Here is a 16389-nt window from a genome sequence, read left to right as displayed (position 1 = left end):
ACCCTCCAATATCCATCCCAGAATCTCGCCCTCCAACCTCCAAACCTCCAATATCCATGGAGGTTCAACATGTTAAATTCTCGCCCTCCAACCTCCAAATATCCGATATCCGGGCCAAAACCTCGCCCTCCAACCTCCAACCTCCAATATCCAGGCCAAATTCTCGCCCTCCAACCTCCACCCTCCAATATCCATGAAAAATTCTCTCCCTCCAACCTCCAAACCTCCAATATCCATGATATCCGCCGAGCTCTGTGTTGGAAACAAATGTGTAGCAAAAAATCCCACTCCGACAGCTTCCTGACATTGCATCGGGTACAGTCATACGTGACGACACCCTTCTCTGAGACGTGTTTCGTGGCCGACTCGAGGTCCCCGGATCCAGCGATCCTGACGTTAATTTCGCAGCATTTCTGGGCGTGCTGAGAGAAATCGGATTTTGGAAAGTCGCCCCCACAAATTCCACACGCCGTGTGAAACTTAAGGTGATGGGAGAATTCCTCCCGCTCATCTCCTCCCCCTCATATGCTCCCGCCCAACCCCTCCCGCTCGTCTCCTCCCGTTTACATTTTCCTCCCCGCACTATCTCCTCCCCGCTGATCTCCTCCCGTAAACATTTTCCTCCCCGTTGCGTCTCCTCCTTCCGTATTCAACTTTGTCTGACTACCCAATATATTCAAGATAGGGGATCTAGGGCCGTTCAAAGTGTGTGACATGGTTCTGACGATTTTTTAAATAATTGAGGGTATTCATTACGAGTTTCCATATCATCATAATTTAAAACAAAAAAAATCAAAAACAAACTTAGGTGAGGCATTTCTTTTTACAACGTGCAATAATTTGATGTGTGCATCATTAAATGATAAATATATGCATGGAAACTTTAGCGTGGACATAGTTTGAAAATGTCATAGGAAAAACTTTTTAATTGTCTGATTTTGAACCTTTTGGTACCAAAATATGCAGAATTCAGAAGACATATTAAAATCAACTTTATGCATATGCTTGCATGGTGGGAGACGGTAAAATTTCGGTTTTAAACTTTCAAATCAAAATTTAAGACAGAAATATATATTTTTGTAGATGATATTCATAATTATTTGAAGATTTGTAAAAATCCCCAAAACCGTGCCACCTAATCTGAACGGACCCAAATCTCGGATCTTATAACATTGGGTAGTCAGACAAAATAGAATACCGAGGAAAAGCGACACAACGGGGAGGAAAATGTATACGGGAGGAGATCAGCGGGGAGGAGATATTGCGGGGAGGAAAATGTATACGGGCGGAGACGAGCGGGAGGGGTTGGGCGGGAGCAAACGAGGGGGAGGAGATGAGCGGGAGGAATTATCCTCCAATCGAAACTTAAATTTGTGCTGGTTCAGGAATTCGGCCGAGGAGAAAGAGATGCCGCACTAGTGGCACTTTCGAACAGTGGTTCTTCCCCACCCTTGCAGGCTTTTTGACCCTCATAGGAGCCGACTTCCGGTCAATGGTTCCGCCTTTACTAACGCTTTCGCCGTTAACTTCCCGACATTTCTGGACGTGGTAAGGGAAATTGGATCTGAGAAATACGAGCCCACAGATTTCACATTTTTTATGAAACTCTAATTTGTGCTGGGTCAGGGATTCGGCCGAGGGGAAGGTGAGCTCGCAGTTGTCGCACTTTCGAACAATGGGATGGCTCGCCGCAGCGGCGTGAGAGAGTGAAAGATCACGTGTCGCAAAGCGGGCAGTACAACCTGGGTGGAGGCATGGGAAGCGGAGGCGACCTAATAAAATAAATGAGACTATTTATCAGGCTTCACCGGGATTGTCTTATCTGAGGTGGGGGGTCATCCATAAATTAGCCACGCAAAAATCACGAATTTCTCACACGAGTTTTGGGAAAATTACATTTCGCGAATCCTCCCTCGATTATTGCCTAGTGTGAACTAAGCGTATCTCCAGCAGGAGTACGCTCTTAAAGAGAATTCCAATTTTATGCGCACAAACAATTTTATTTCTATGGATAATTAATTAGGGTAATAAAGACATTATATGAATTTATGTTCAGATTGGTTATCAATGATAACTTATCATACAGTATGTAACTTATTTAATGCTACGATTTTTAATCTCAAACTCGAGTACAATTTTCCCAAGAACAGGTTGATATTTCAAAATTATTTTTTATACTAATTAGTAACAATATATCGGACTACATTGTAGCAAAATTTTGAATGAATTGAGTAAAAGTAGTTGAATCCACAAATATTTAAATTAGACAGATGATCCAGTTGTTTCCGGAGGAGGTTGGCACGCAACCTTTTTGCATGCCAAAAAGATGGCAAAACCTGTGGTCCCAACTAGCCCGCCCACGCCTGCACCAAGACCGGCTCCAACCTCACCCCACCGCGACCCAACTGCGGAACCTACCATGGACCCCACTAGGGCCGATGCACCTAACTTTAGGGCAATGTTTTGCACCGTTGTCCCTTCTCTGGCGCTAGGAAGCTCGCGGTACGGGGGTGGATACAATTGCTCTCGTGGTCCTAATTTTGTAAGTAAATTGTTTTTATCTAAAGGATGTTTACAGATTTTGTAGAAAGACAATTAAATTGGTAACTTTTTTTGCTAATTTTTGCTAATTTTGGCACACAAAATCTTGAAGGTAAAGACAACACCCCTTTAAAGTTTTAAATTTCTATCTTCAGAGATGGCCCCTAAAAGATGCACGTTACTGGTGTTTAAATATGTGCTAAAATCTACCTTTTCATCAATATTTTGGTGAAAAATCGAGATAATTTAATTTTGTCCTACGATTTTGAAAACCGGGGCACTTTGTCAAAACCGGACATTTTCGGGACGCCGGGACAACTTTTGAAAACCGGGACGTATGGTCACCCTATACATGTGTGACCGTGCCCTTGGGGAATGCATGTTCAAAATTTGGCGCCAAAATAGATAATGGGTTCGCAGTTACCAATTAAATTGTCTTTCTACTAAATATGTAAACACCCTCTGTATATACATTGTTATGGGGTTATTTGATTAATTATAACTAATAATTTTTATACTTACGGCGTTGCGAGTTATCAGATTCCGGATCCTCAATTGGAATCGGTGGGGCTGGTTCTATCCCTAATAGAATTTTTGTGTCGCGAATATCAGCCAAAACATCCGATCTGAGTTTGTCTATAATTTTGTAGTCAAGCATCATTAAATAATTTTTAAATATTAGTGAAATGTATTTTTTATTAAAATTATTATTCTTGCCTTCCTCTTCCGATAAAACCATTAGGTCATTAAGAACCTTAAGCTGGTCTTGGAGCGCGTTCAAGTGGCGTTGATTGTCAGCCCGGCGCCACAGATTTTCCCGTCTTCGCTCGGCTAGAATACCTGAAAAAATTGAAATTTAATTAATTTTCAGCCACCAGTAACTTACATTTTGAAGGGGTTAACACATTTAGTCATCGTACTCAAATATATTTTTAGGCATTTGCTAACTTCTTTTAGTTTTAATTCTTAGTTAATTATATTTATCTTAGGTTCTCTAATATGTATGTATAAATAGTTCAACCGTCATTAATTAATCACACAGAATAAAATAAATCTATGCAAGGAACTTATCAGCAATATCATAATTTCTAAGAAATTCAAATATTAATTCTCAACCCATCCAAACAATACCACATCCCCTCACTCTACTCCACCCACATTAATTTTGGCAAATGATGTCCAACCTGAGAACGAAACTTCCTGAGTACAAAAAATTAAAATTTTGACCACGATTCTATGTGAAAACGGATTAGGAAATTAAACAAATGAAAATAATAATTGGGAAAAGTGTACGAAGCGTAGGTGGTGAACCCAGTGGGGGTGGTGGCGGGTGACGAAAAGTCGCAAAGGCGAGAAATAAATTGACTACGGTGAGATAAGAAAGAGAATTTAAACCAATTTGGACTAAATCGTCGTACAAAGTAAATTTATATACTACAAATTGAATAATAAAGAAAAGTCTGGATGGAATATGTAACCAATTCCAGCGACAAATTTATGTTCCCCAGGAAAAAAATAAAATGTGACCACTTCCAGATCTGTCAACAAGTTTATAAATACACCCCTTCCACACGCACCTTAAACTCTTAAAAATAGAAATACAAAATTCTTACCTTCCATATTTTTTTAGTACAAAAACTGATGAAAAGAAACAATTTCACAAAATATTTTGCTTGCTCTTAGAAGTAACGAGAGTGAACTAAAGTAAAGGTGGATATTTAAGTATGCAAGACTTTCAGCGTCTTATACACCACCACCATCATACAAATTCTTTCCTCCCCGTCAAACATTCATATCTCTGAAATTTGCATATCATCTTATCTCAAATGAGACTGAGCAGGAGTACGTATGTTGTGATTTTATTTAATGCATTTCCAGTCACTTTATTATTTACACGGTAGCATAAAATGACATTGAGAATGAATGAGTCAATTTCTTCACTCCGATGTCCTCAATATTATTTCCTGCACGGAGATTATTTAGCAACAGACTATTTAATATTTCTTTGGTGAATAATCATAATGTAATGGTAGAAATAAACGATACGTGCATATGTATAAAGAGTGGCATTTATTCATTGTAGTATAAGTTGTATTCGCAGAGATGTATGTGCACATATTCTATTGAGAAAAAAGCTAAACGACCAGCGCCATGCGTGCATATGTATGTATTTACATATGTACATATGTACATATATATGTATTTATATACGTACGTACATAAGTATGTATTTATTGCACCACAGAAATGTTAGATGTAAGAAATGTTAAAAGTGTAATTGCAAATTTTGTCAATTTAAACTTCTTATGTACCTAGTCTATTCAGATAAAGTGTTACTCCCCAGTACTTTTGAGCCCGATAAGATAAAATTAAAACGCAAGTAGCATTTTTCACATACATTCAGTGGCTACAATTCATCAGTGTACACCACCCTGGGTTTTTGTGGGTTGGGTTTTTTTTTGGTTTTTGGGGTATACGTAGAATCTCCGTAAAACCCTAATGTTTAATGGGGTTTTTGCGGGTATTTGTGGGTTTTGAAAATTTTTGGGGCAGATTGAAACAAAATTCTTTAGGCCACAATTTAAATCAATACCAATTAAATTTTCAGACTAAGTAGGAAATTTTGAACATTTTTATGTGTGACTTGAATTTACAAGTATCATTACATTATTATGGGAAATGTTCCATTCCACGTTGCATCGATTTCTTCGAATTAGATATACAAATTTACTGGTAGATGACCGGGTGCAACCGCCCATACAGCATAACAGCATAGCCATTTTTGAAGTATATGTATGCAACCACCCCCCCCCCATCCGTTTATCGAGGAAAGAAACTGGGGAAAATGAGAAATACAATGTACACTCGGAATTAGACCATAACTTGTATTTGGTATTTGATTTGTCCTATGAATACGAACATTCTGATGCATCAAAAGTTTCAAAATTCGAAAATTAGCGGTTTTTTACCTACACATAAATCGTTAAAAAAAACTTGTGGTTGCGGTTATTTTGAGTCTGACAGCCTGATGCCAGAAGTTTCTCCATGAGACGAGCTACAAGCTTTTATTGCCCGAATAAAAATGACCTGAACCATGAGTTTTCTGAGGGCAAAGTTTCTGGGGGAGGGATCTCATGATCGTAATTTTAAAGTTATTAAAATACCCTCAAATCTCCTCAAATTTAAAACTTTAATGCATTGTCTGACTTTATAATGACGACATCCATTCGAAAATTAGCGCAACGGAGCTTATCAGAGCATTTAAATTTCGATGGTAAGCAAATTCTTTCTGCCAAATCACCCCAGATTAGAAATTTAAGCTTATCGGAATTTAATATAATGATATCCATTCGAAAATTGGGGTTTAAGAACTTATCAGAGTACTTACAAATTTTTGTGATAAGCAAATTCAGTTTTTTTTTCAAGTCGCCCCTAATTTAAACCTTAAGTTTATTCATGATGATGCTATACATTTGAAAATTAGCACTAAGGGGCTTATCACTGGGGTTACCAATTTTTAAGATAAAGAAACAAGGTTAGACAGGATTCTCCTACGGCCTGAAGGTCGGACCCCAAAAACACGCGTTGTCCTTCTGTAACTCGGAGTTTTTTAATTTAAAAAAATCGAATAACCTGAGACAACCTGTTGTAACATCTAATTCATCTTCAAAGCAATCCCCCAAGTGCAGAGACCTTGGACCCACACATAAGGGCCATCAAGCTTTGTAAGTACCACAAGGTCACCCATCCGGTGAAAGATTCTAAACTAAAAAAAATCAACTCTTTCCTCAAGCGGCACGGGGAAAAACAAGAGGAAATTATCCGTTTATCGATGAGAATTACTATACGACGGAAACATTTCAGAACCAAAAAACTAGATAATTTTACATTATATAATCTAAGGGTTTGGCAATCACAAAATAGACGTTCAAATATCATCTTATCGGGGTCTATTCATGGTTTTGGCGGGAATCGGCAGAATTGGGCAAGAATCGCCAAATTCCCTCGACTAAGGAGAGGAGATAGTTTAAAAAAATATTTGGTTAACTTCCTGCTGAAAATGGAACACCCCCTCAACCATTTCATATTGGGTGGAAACCCGCCGACCTTAGCGCAGGGCTCTACAGTAATAAAAACCTCGAAAAACTGGATTAAGAGCCATATTTCTGAGTATTTCTGACTTTTGTTAGACTTTAGGTTTGACTTGGCATTTTCGAACCGACATCGATCTCTCCGCCATGTATTGATTAATGTCGAGGAAAAGGTCCGTTTTTAGCCCCATATAAGCGTCAGTGTCACAAAAAATTCTGACGCGGGAATGTGACACTTTGCCAATAAATTTCGTTCGTTCCGCGGTGGGTGCTTTGGGCAATTTAAATTCTCCAAAATTAATGCGTTCTACGGGGTTTAATATCAGTAACACTTTACCTTAATAGACTACATATGTATTAAAAATAGTCTAAAATGGAGGGAGAGAAGAATTCCACATCAACTAATCAAGAAGGTTAATAAAATTTTTAATTTAAAGTTATCAAGGAAATTCGATGGGACTGATAGCGTGGCCAGGATGTTACCATGAGAACTAAATAATGTAATAAATAAGTATTATGCATTTATTATTGCAGCAACATATGTCGCACCTTCCGTGGTATATTTATGTAATTCCGTGCTTCCAGTTTGGCCTTCGCACGTCACAATTTTATTTTGAAGATTAGCTTTTGCATTTATCTACACTAGTTATTTATTACTAAAATTAATTTATTCGAGAATTATCTGGTGCATTGATCTTAATGCAGTTGTAGAAATATGTACATACATTTTGAACTAGTGAAAGCATATTTGTCGCTTAAAAAATTGTTAGCCTATTATTTTCAGCATTTTTAAGTGCTAATTATAGATGATGATAGCCCATTTTGCTATTTTTTATATTGTTTGCAAATGATTAAAAAAGTTTAATTTTAAGCATTAAAGTAAATGACCAATAATTTCTATAATTAAATGTTATTCATATGGCTAGATTCGCTTTCATGAATCGGCTCAATATTTACGGTAGCCATAATTACTTATTTCCTTGACAGCTTTTGATTAAAGCTATAAAATACTTCCTCAGAAAGGTTTTCTTAAATGAGAAAATTAAGGGAACAATGGCAATCATGATGCCACATTGATAATGAGATCGTTAATGTACAAATGACAACCAGCATTATTGGAAGGAATTGATGAATTGTTTAGTACACTGTGTATTTTACATCAATGCAATGTAAATAATCGAGCGTACGCAATAAGCAAAAATGTTTGACGTTTTACTAACCTTCCGTTATCCGTTGAGCTCTATGCAACCTTGGATCCTTAAAAAAGTAAATCGTTAATTTATAATTTTTCTAAATTATCAACTTAGCCGCAATAAAATAAGCTCAAAAAACGAGATGCTGTGCTGAAATATTTATGTAACGTAATGGACTACAGAGAAAATTTCTATTTTAATAAAATTAAATAAAAATGTTATCCATGAGATTCGTCAATTCCGATTTTAAGGTCTCCTTAATAACTCGTTGAAAAATGATGAGGGCCTCGGCCATATCAAATGAGAAATTTTTAAAAAAATAACTCGTTGAATACTGTCAAAACGATACCATACGTTACTTTTTTCCTTATGACAACTTTTTACTTCAATGTTACAGCCAATATGATTGTGAACTTACAAATCGACGAGATTTGGACTATAGAATGCCTTAAGTTCAACGACGATCAACGAGTCAAGGCTTACTTTTCAGCACTTTCAGCCCCACTTTGCTTTTATAAGTTTTAAATAGTAAATGGTAAACGTGTTACAAATTTTTTAAGGGTAGTCATCAAGAACGGTCTCTCTTGAAAAATGTCCAAGATATTTTAAATTTACCTTCCTGTGGAATATTAGGACCATCAGAAGTTATCTTGATGTTCATGTCCGTTCGACTTAATGCCAAGCTACCCCTATAATATAATCTATTGCAGAAAACTTTTATTTAGGTTTATGTAGCTTAATTTATTACATTTTAATGTTACACAAGATCCCTTGTATAACGTAATCTATGTTAAAAGGCTGCTGATGGTCAAACTGCATGTTCCACTCATCATTATATATGTTAGTATAGTTCTTGGTAATTTGATATTTACATTTCCGATGACTAGCTCGCCTGATTCTAAGTTAGCATTGCTAACCCTGCTAAGGAGGGGAGGTTGTGTACTATCAACTCACGGATCTTGATGCCCTTGGGATATGTAATAGTGTCTCATGAATGCACAACAACCTTGAACTGGTTTGACTCCATGGCCACATTTGCGCCCGCCACACCCACTCAAAGGTGCCCAAAAAACGCTTTCACTCCGGCTTTCATTCATTAAAATCCACACCAAAAATCTAATTATACTCCTATTTTGAAATTTATTTCATAATTTTTTTCTGATAGTTTTCTTCTTATATCCAACATCAAACTCAACTTTTGGAATTTTTTAGCATTAAAATTTAAAGTTCTGATTGTTATAGTTATCAACAGCGCAAATTATGTCTGCGAAATCAAATTAATCGAATTAAGCGAACAAGTTCAGTTTGATGTCGACTACTTAAGTATAAGAAAACAACTATCTGGGGGTATAATGGTGAAAGAAATATCAAAATAAGGGTAAAATTGAATTTTTGGCATGCATTTTAATGAGTGAAAGCTGGAGTGAAAGAGTTTTTTGGGCGCCTTTAAGTGGTTGTGGTGGAGGTCAATGTGGCCATGGAGGCACAAAACTTCAGGGCTGTTTGTCATTTATGGGACACAATAACACATCCACAGGACACTGAGATCCGTGAGTTGATAATAAACATACTCCCCTGCTAGGTTTTTACGTGGCTAGGTTTGATGGCTTGATTGCAAGTATTACAACACGATGGACATATAAGCTTTCACACCAATTTCTGCCTTCGTTTTTCTAATACAAAAGGCGATAACGGATTTGGTGATTACCCGCACCACACGGTCACACCCGTCGACTATTTCCGTATCGAATCATTATGTTGCCCATCCATTTTACTGTCATCTAAAAAAGCTCATGCAAATCGGACAGCGGCTGCCTGAGTTGCAACCGTTTATATGTTGGCTTATCAATTTAGAAGTTTCCGATACCTCAAGGAATTGATGATTCGCCATATTCAATTTCCGATTATGTATTTCTCTCCTCATTCACCGAATCCAGCCAAGTTTTGTATACACCATAATAACTATCGACGATGGGTATGTAATCGAAAAAAATAAGAAAAATGCAAATTTACGTCGAGAATTTAAAGCTCTGAAAAATAGGAATTTTCCATAGAGTGGATTCAATAAGCTTAAATTTCTGATAACATGAAATTTTTTGAAAACAAACTGCAATTATCTATCGGGACATTCTTAAGTATACGCACCGTGTTTACATATAGTATATACATAAAGCTGAAGATGGCACGTGGTACAAAAAAAGGTCCAATTTTTGCCATGAGAAATTATTTATTGGATAAAGTTGGCAGTTTGCCAACTTTTTCACATCTCATTTTGTAATTTCATGTTTTTGTTTTAGTCTCATTTTGACCCCTATGATTCGATCAACCTTTGATGAAAAATTCTTTTTATAGTATCTCGGTTCTGAAATATTAGAATACTAAAAATTAATAAAGTATCCCACCTTCCTTGTTGAGCGCAGACCAGTGCCAGGACTTATGAAGCAGCCCTTAACTTATCTTTCTTTCCACTCAATTGCTGTCATTTCAAGAAGGATTTTTAGTCTGAGACAGCATTTTCTTTTGAGCTTGAATGATAGATTTTAATAACTCTGAACACGTAACTGGTTTATTGTGTAACTAGCTAACATAATAAATCGAAAAGAATATTTTTTTTGCGTAATTTCTTACCTGGCAGGGAAAATCATCATCCGCTAAGGAACTGTGAGCAACCATGGTTGATTTTGGTTCTTCCACAGCGATGGCAAAATGAATGAATGAAATAGAAATCCTGCAAACCCTTCATCAGTTTTCTGGTAACCCTTCTATTTTTGTACAAAGGGGTCCTTTCTATTTTCAACTTGCTGAGAACCATGGAAATAAGATAATATAGACTTTACTAATCACAATAGCTAGAAGATATTAATACCATTTGGATATTGTTAAATGCGTATATATTTATGTGCCAGAGGTAGTGATACGCTTGGTTATAACATCCCACATGAAATGACTGCATGAAATGCATTAAATGCAATTCATGCAAGGACGAAGTGCATAGAATGCTCGAAATGCAGGAAACCGCAATGCTAATAAATTCTGTTTAAAGTTATTTGTATTTTATTTTATTTGGATAACTCTTTACTGCAATACAGTACAATATATAGTGCAATATAATACATATATATATTTACATGTAAGACGTGCCCGCATATTGTAAGTGTCAGAATGTTTTAGACCAGCAAAAATGAATGGGTGAATCAAATGTAATAAAACTTTTGTGTTATACTAATGATGAGTATACCGAAGTTTTTCAGTGATTCAATGATCAAAATACATCTTCCATGCCGGTAGAAAGAGGACTTTGTCGCACACCTCTCATCAGCGGGTTTCCACTCATTTTACCAACTTCTATGACGGTCATTTCCATAACCCGCCCAAATGCTTTCAAAAAACTTGGTGTCCTTTTTTCATAAGAGTAATATTTCTTCATTTATCGCCAAAATCTGTCAATAGGTCGACACTGAAGTACTTCTGGAGCGTTTTCTTTTTTCTCGACAAAATCAAGTTTTTTTCCTCGAAGGGACCCTGTCACTATTTTGTTACTGTGACACGTAGCCATGTTCGGCCAAAATAAAACATGGTTGTTTATGATAGAGGGGGTCAATCTCTTGATGATACAGCCTTTCAACTAAAGTTCAAAGTTGATATTCTTGGTGGAAGCGAATTGATTTGAGACGCTCCCATTTGGGTCGATCGCCAGCCACATTATTTATTTCATTGGACATTTTGCTTAGCTTTGAATTTATATTTCGAACGAACGCGATTTTTACTTCTACATGAGTAGGACTTTACACGATTGATGCTTCGAGGTCAAGGGGGCAGTAGTTTTCATCATCCACGACGTGAAAATTCTGGGAGTCGATTTCAACATTTTCTAAAAAAAATTTGGAAAATTTGTTTTAGCTCCAGCTTTTTCATCTTCGTTGTATTTTGACACGGTTTTAATGTTGTACGTTTTGAAGCCCATCATATTGGCTTTGATCATGCGGAGTTAGGTTTTTGAAATTTAAAGTTGTCTGTGTGCAGCCGTCACTGGTATGTTCGGGTTGCCTCTAAAAGATTTTTTCACGTTTCTCGTCAGTATAATGGTCTTCATGCGGACAGGTTGACCCGGGAAAATTTTAGATTTTGAATTTTTACGATCCCTAAATATGTCTAGTGTATGACTAATTTTGTCCGGTGAATCCCTTGACGGATAAAGTGGTCATGAGCGCTTTTCCGATTCGAGAAAAACACTTTTTCGCACGAGTGGCAAACTAATTTTTCCATCTCTTCTACATTTTATGCTGTCATTTTCTAACGAAAGGAGATAATCAAATTCTGTTTTCGATTTTAGAAAGCTCATGCAATTTGCCAATTTTCATGCTTTTTACATATGCAAAATTGGCTGTGAATTGGTTGAACCAGTAATGGGAACCTTGACACTTACAATATGCGGGCACGTCTTATTTTAGCATAGTAAAGTACCTAAAATATATAATATTACAATAAATTTATTACCAGGCTTGAAGAATCTTCCCGCGGAATATTCCTTAAATAACCTCAAATTCGCTTCTTAAGAAAAGTAAAAAAAAGTCTTGTACAAAATTCACTATTAGTCCGTGCGTATTGCCCAACCTTCTTCGGATATTCTGAATCCACTTACCAAGAACTTTCCAACGATACCTCATGATGTGAGAAGTTATCATCAAAAATTTTTTCTAACCTTTTTTGGAATTGTTTTTTTGAATTTCCAAAAACGCTCTATTCGGGTTGTAGAGAAAAAAATTAGGAATCTTTTGGCGAAAGTAGCATTTATTCGATATATTTTTCAATCATGCAGAAATCCGTGTCCCCAGCAGAAATAATTTTTTAAAGAGCGATTGATTTGCCTTTTTTCAGCCCCTCAAATATAAATTGGACTCAAATTCCGCGACAACTCTTATTTTAAGGAGGAGAGCTTCACCACCTGCCCTTCACAGATCTCGATGCCCTTTGGATATGTATGAGTGTACTAAAACCCTGAAGTGGTTTGACTCCATGGCCACATTTGCGCCCGCCACACCCACTCATAGGCGCTAAAAACACGAAGAAAGCCCGGGCTTCATGAGCTTTAAACGCCACCAAAAATCCAATTTTTCTCGGAGTTTCATAAAATTTACATTTTTGTGATCCCAGATACTTGTGTGATCATATCCAGTGGGTATCTCAATTTTTTTTAAATTTTGAATTTTTTTGAAATTATCAGCTCGAGAATTTCGGAAATTTCAAAAAAGTTGAGATTGCTATTGGATATTATCAGACAAGTATCTGGGATCACAAAAATGCAAATGTTATCAAAATCCGAGAAAAATTGGATTTTTGGCGGATTTTTGAAGTTGGCAACTTTTGTTGTTTCCAAGGGGGTGTGGGGGACGCAAATAATATACAAAGGGCATCAATATATGAAGATGACATGTAGAGGGACTTTCCTCCTTAGTCGTCGTATATGTACTTACTGGGCCCACTGTAGCTGTAAGTAGCTGTTTTCTTCGAAACGGCTAGAGATAATGAAATTCTCATGACTGCATTGGATTCCCCGTGCGATTTTGCATAAGAACCACGAATCAGTTTTTTACTACTTGCAAAGCAAATTAGCATGGAAAATATTGATTGGAAGCGGGCGGCGAAAATTTTTCACTACAAAAATGGGGAGAAAAATGGCGAATTTTGAAAGTGTGGCAGAAATCGAACGTGCACTAAAATTTTGTCCAACGGACTATAATAAGGTTCATGGGGACCGGGTCGACTAAGAACAGTCGAAGAAAGATTTTTTGAAATCGTACAAAGACCACACCCATCATGAAGGCGCTGGAAGTTGGAATCCGAAGAAATTCAAGAAATTCCAACGGAAACCAACCTCACAGGTGACAGGATAGAAGCAGATTATCCAATGAGCCCTCAAATTGAACCTTAGACTTAGCCTTTGAAATGTGGTACTTGCCACATGCCGATCATTCCCCAAAGGAAGACCAGATTAAAGAAACCCAGGAGTAACTTCAAGCGGTACGCTCAGAAAAACTGAAGAGGATTCTATTTACAGATGAGGAGATTATAACATCGGAAAAATCTTTTAACAAGCGAGTTGGCCTAATCTACGCCAAATCTGTCAGAGACATCCCCCAATATAGACAAAAGGTAAGAAAGCCACATTATCCAGGTTTTGTCATGATTTTGGTAGGTGGGAGCAAATTGGGGTAATTCCTCTACATTTTGTTGAAACTGGGGGGAAGGTGGGGGGATCAAATTTCTTAAAATACGTTTTCGAGTCCGTGCCATATCCCCTAAGTGAGATCCAATTCATTGAAGTCGACTGGACCTTGGAGTACGACTCAGCAAGAGCTTATAGTGCAAAAAATGACCCAAGCGTAGCTAAAAAACAAAATTCCGAACTTTACCTCCACTTGGAAATGGTAATTCTACTTTCAGGATTTGAATCTCCAGATTATGAAAAATGGTCAAAGTTAGGGGCAAACGTGTGTTCTAAGTCTCATAGAAGTCTAGGGATCTGAAAAAAATTTTTGACCACGGAATGGAACACTATGCCCAGGAATTAGTGCGTGCTTCAACAGAGGACTGCGGTTTGTGTATCGCTGCGTTAGCGCCGAGGGAGGAAATTTCGAAAACTAAAAATTGTTTTCTACTCAGAAATTAACTGGCTTTTAGTTAAAATTAACTAGAAATTCGTAAAATAGAAACTGTTAAAGTCACAGGGTTTCATTTCACTTACAGTTTCAGTGGGCCACCTAGTAAGTAAATCACTTCGAAAATTATGACATTTAACTTCCAGCTGGATTTTCTGAATGTCATAACTGTCATATCATAAATGTCATATTTGTCATATTTGTCACGACTCGACAAATATGACGTGACCCGACGTTGTAGAACCCTTGTCCCGAGGTGGTATATGCAATAAGTATTTGACCACACGTTATTCAACACCGATTTCATCCCTCTAAAATCAAATTCACTCAAAAAATTATACAGCTCAAACAGATTAAAATATTTGTGCAAATTTAGTTCTCAACTTACAACCGTTTAAAAATCATTTCAAAACCAACATGACAACTTCTTCAGACTTTGTGGACGACGTTATAAGGTACGAATCTTTCCTGGGCCATGGTTCCTTCGAATTTGTGCTAAAAGCCGAGCACAGGTACAAAAAGTACTCCTGCATAAAATTTATCTATTCGACAGACGATCAAACAGAAAGTTCAAACCCAACGCGAACGACGCTTAATCAGACGACTTTCGGAACACAGAAATATTGTCACAGTGACGAAATCTTTGCGAAATAAATATTTAAGCCCAAGCCTAAGCCCAGCCCAGCTGAAGGAGATTTTCAACCCTTGTCCGAATATAATTGCATGAGGCCGGATAGAAGGACAAACCCGAAAAAATGAAAAACTTGGGATGGACTTGTATTCAAATGGAGCTCTGCGGTAAGAATTTTTACAGCCTGGCTGCGCGATTCCGAAACCAGGATGGACTCACTATTGAATATGTTCAAGCAAATGCAGATTATTGACGATTTACTTTCCGGTTTATCCCTTCTACACGAGAATCGAATTATTCATCGGGACTTGCAGCCCGCCAACATCATATTCACCTCGGAATGCAGTCCCCCCGTAAAAATCGGCGATTTCGGCCAGTGTCGCATATTGTCCGATAATCCCACTTTGACCCGAAGTAACATTGGAACTCAGACCTACACCGCGCCAGAAGTTCTAAGTGGGAAGTACCACTATTAATCTGACATCTTTTCGTTAGGATTAATAATCTGGGACGTTATCGCTCTAATTAAACCGGGCGAAAGGGGAGTCATATTCGACAGATTGGTTAATGATGGTGAGACAGATATAGTTGCCGAGGGAAACCAGACCAACTGTGCAACAAACCCTGTTTCCATATTCAAAGAAGAGAAAGTGAGAAACTCGGATTCTGGTGGGTATCCACCACCACTGCATACTGTGACTTCACAGTGCCGTATGGTGGTCTTGATTGGATATCATCAGTATAAATTCAAAGGAGCGTTAGTTTTTAATTTGGGGCAATTTTAATAACTTAAGTAATTGCAATTATCTATATATTTTTTTTCATAAGCAGCCATAAGTTTGTTACGGCACTTGCCGTATAAGCCACTCCTTTAGAAACTTTGACCCCAAAAAACTCATTGTTCCCACACTTTTACTTCGGACAATAAAAGGTGAAAATGTAGCTCTTCTCAGGTAGAAAAATCTGGCATCAGGTTGTCAGAAGTAAAAGTGTGGGAACAATGCGTTTTTTAACGATTTCTGTGTATGACAAAAAACCGCCAATTTTCAAATTTTGAAACTTTTGATGCATCAAAATGTTCGTAGGGGCAGGGAAATTAGATTGGCAAATGCAACCTGTGGTCTAATTTTTGTTTTACCCAGTGTGCATTGACTTTCACATTTTTTCAAATTTCCTTCTCAAATTTCTGAAAAGGGGATGGGTGCATGTAATTTAAAAATATACATGCTAGATTTATCCTTGCACCCCGAATTCAACTTGCAATTTTTCTTATC

The 16389-nt window shown here is 37.3% G+C and overlaps 1 protein-coding gene across 2 annotated transcripts; it reads right to left on the bottom strand.

Moving 5' to 3' along the window:
- Positions 1-2025: 2025 nt before the first annotated feature.
- On the bottom strand, positions 2026-10511 carry LOC110854477. 2 transcript variants are annotated; one of them, XM_035855521.1, is made up of 5 exons: positions 10454-10511; positions 7853-7889; positions 3259-3381; positions 3064-3177; positions 2026-2534 (listed from the first exon to the last, which is right to left on the bottom strand). In XM_035855521.1, exons 1-5 carry the CDS (start codon positions 10496-10498, stop codon positions 2263-2265), a joined length of 591 nt encoding a protein of 196 aa, XP_035711414.1. In that variant the 5' UTR covers positions 10499-10511; the 3' UTR covers positions 2026-2262. The 2 variants fall into 2 exon arrangements, with proteins under 2 accessions (XP_035711414.1, XP_021958604.1); XM_022102912.2 differs by lacking the exons at positions 7853-7889; positions 10454-10511 and adding an exon at positions 4155-4282.
- Between the last annotated feature and the right edge of the window lie 5878 nt (positions 10512-16389).

This window comes from Folsomia candida, unplaced genomic scaffold (genome assembly GCF_002217175.1).
Source record: "Folsomia candida strain VU population unplaced genomic scaffold, ASM221717v1 Fcan01_Sc010, whole genome shotgun sequence".
Lineage (NCBI taxonomy): Eukaryota > Metazoa > Arthropoda > Collembola > Entomobryomorpha > Isotomidae > Folsomia > Folsomia candida.
The sequence above is the reverse complement of the archived record's forward strand: the minus strand, read 5'-3'. Positions and strand labels throughout refer to the sequence as shown.

Coding starts and splice junctions, on each gene's coding strand:
- LOC110854477 (XM_035855521.1), bottom strand. CDS start 10,498: ATGGTTGCTCACAGTTCCTTAGCGGATGATGATTTTCCCTGCCAG. Junction 3,382..7,852: donor AGCTCAACGGATAACGGAAG/GTTAGTAAAACG, acceptor CAATTTTTTCAG/GTATTCTAGCCGAGCGAAGA. Junction 3,178..3,258: donor GGTTTTATCGGAAGAGGAAG/GCAAGAATAATA, acceptor ACAAAATTATAG/ACAAACTCAGATCGGATGTT.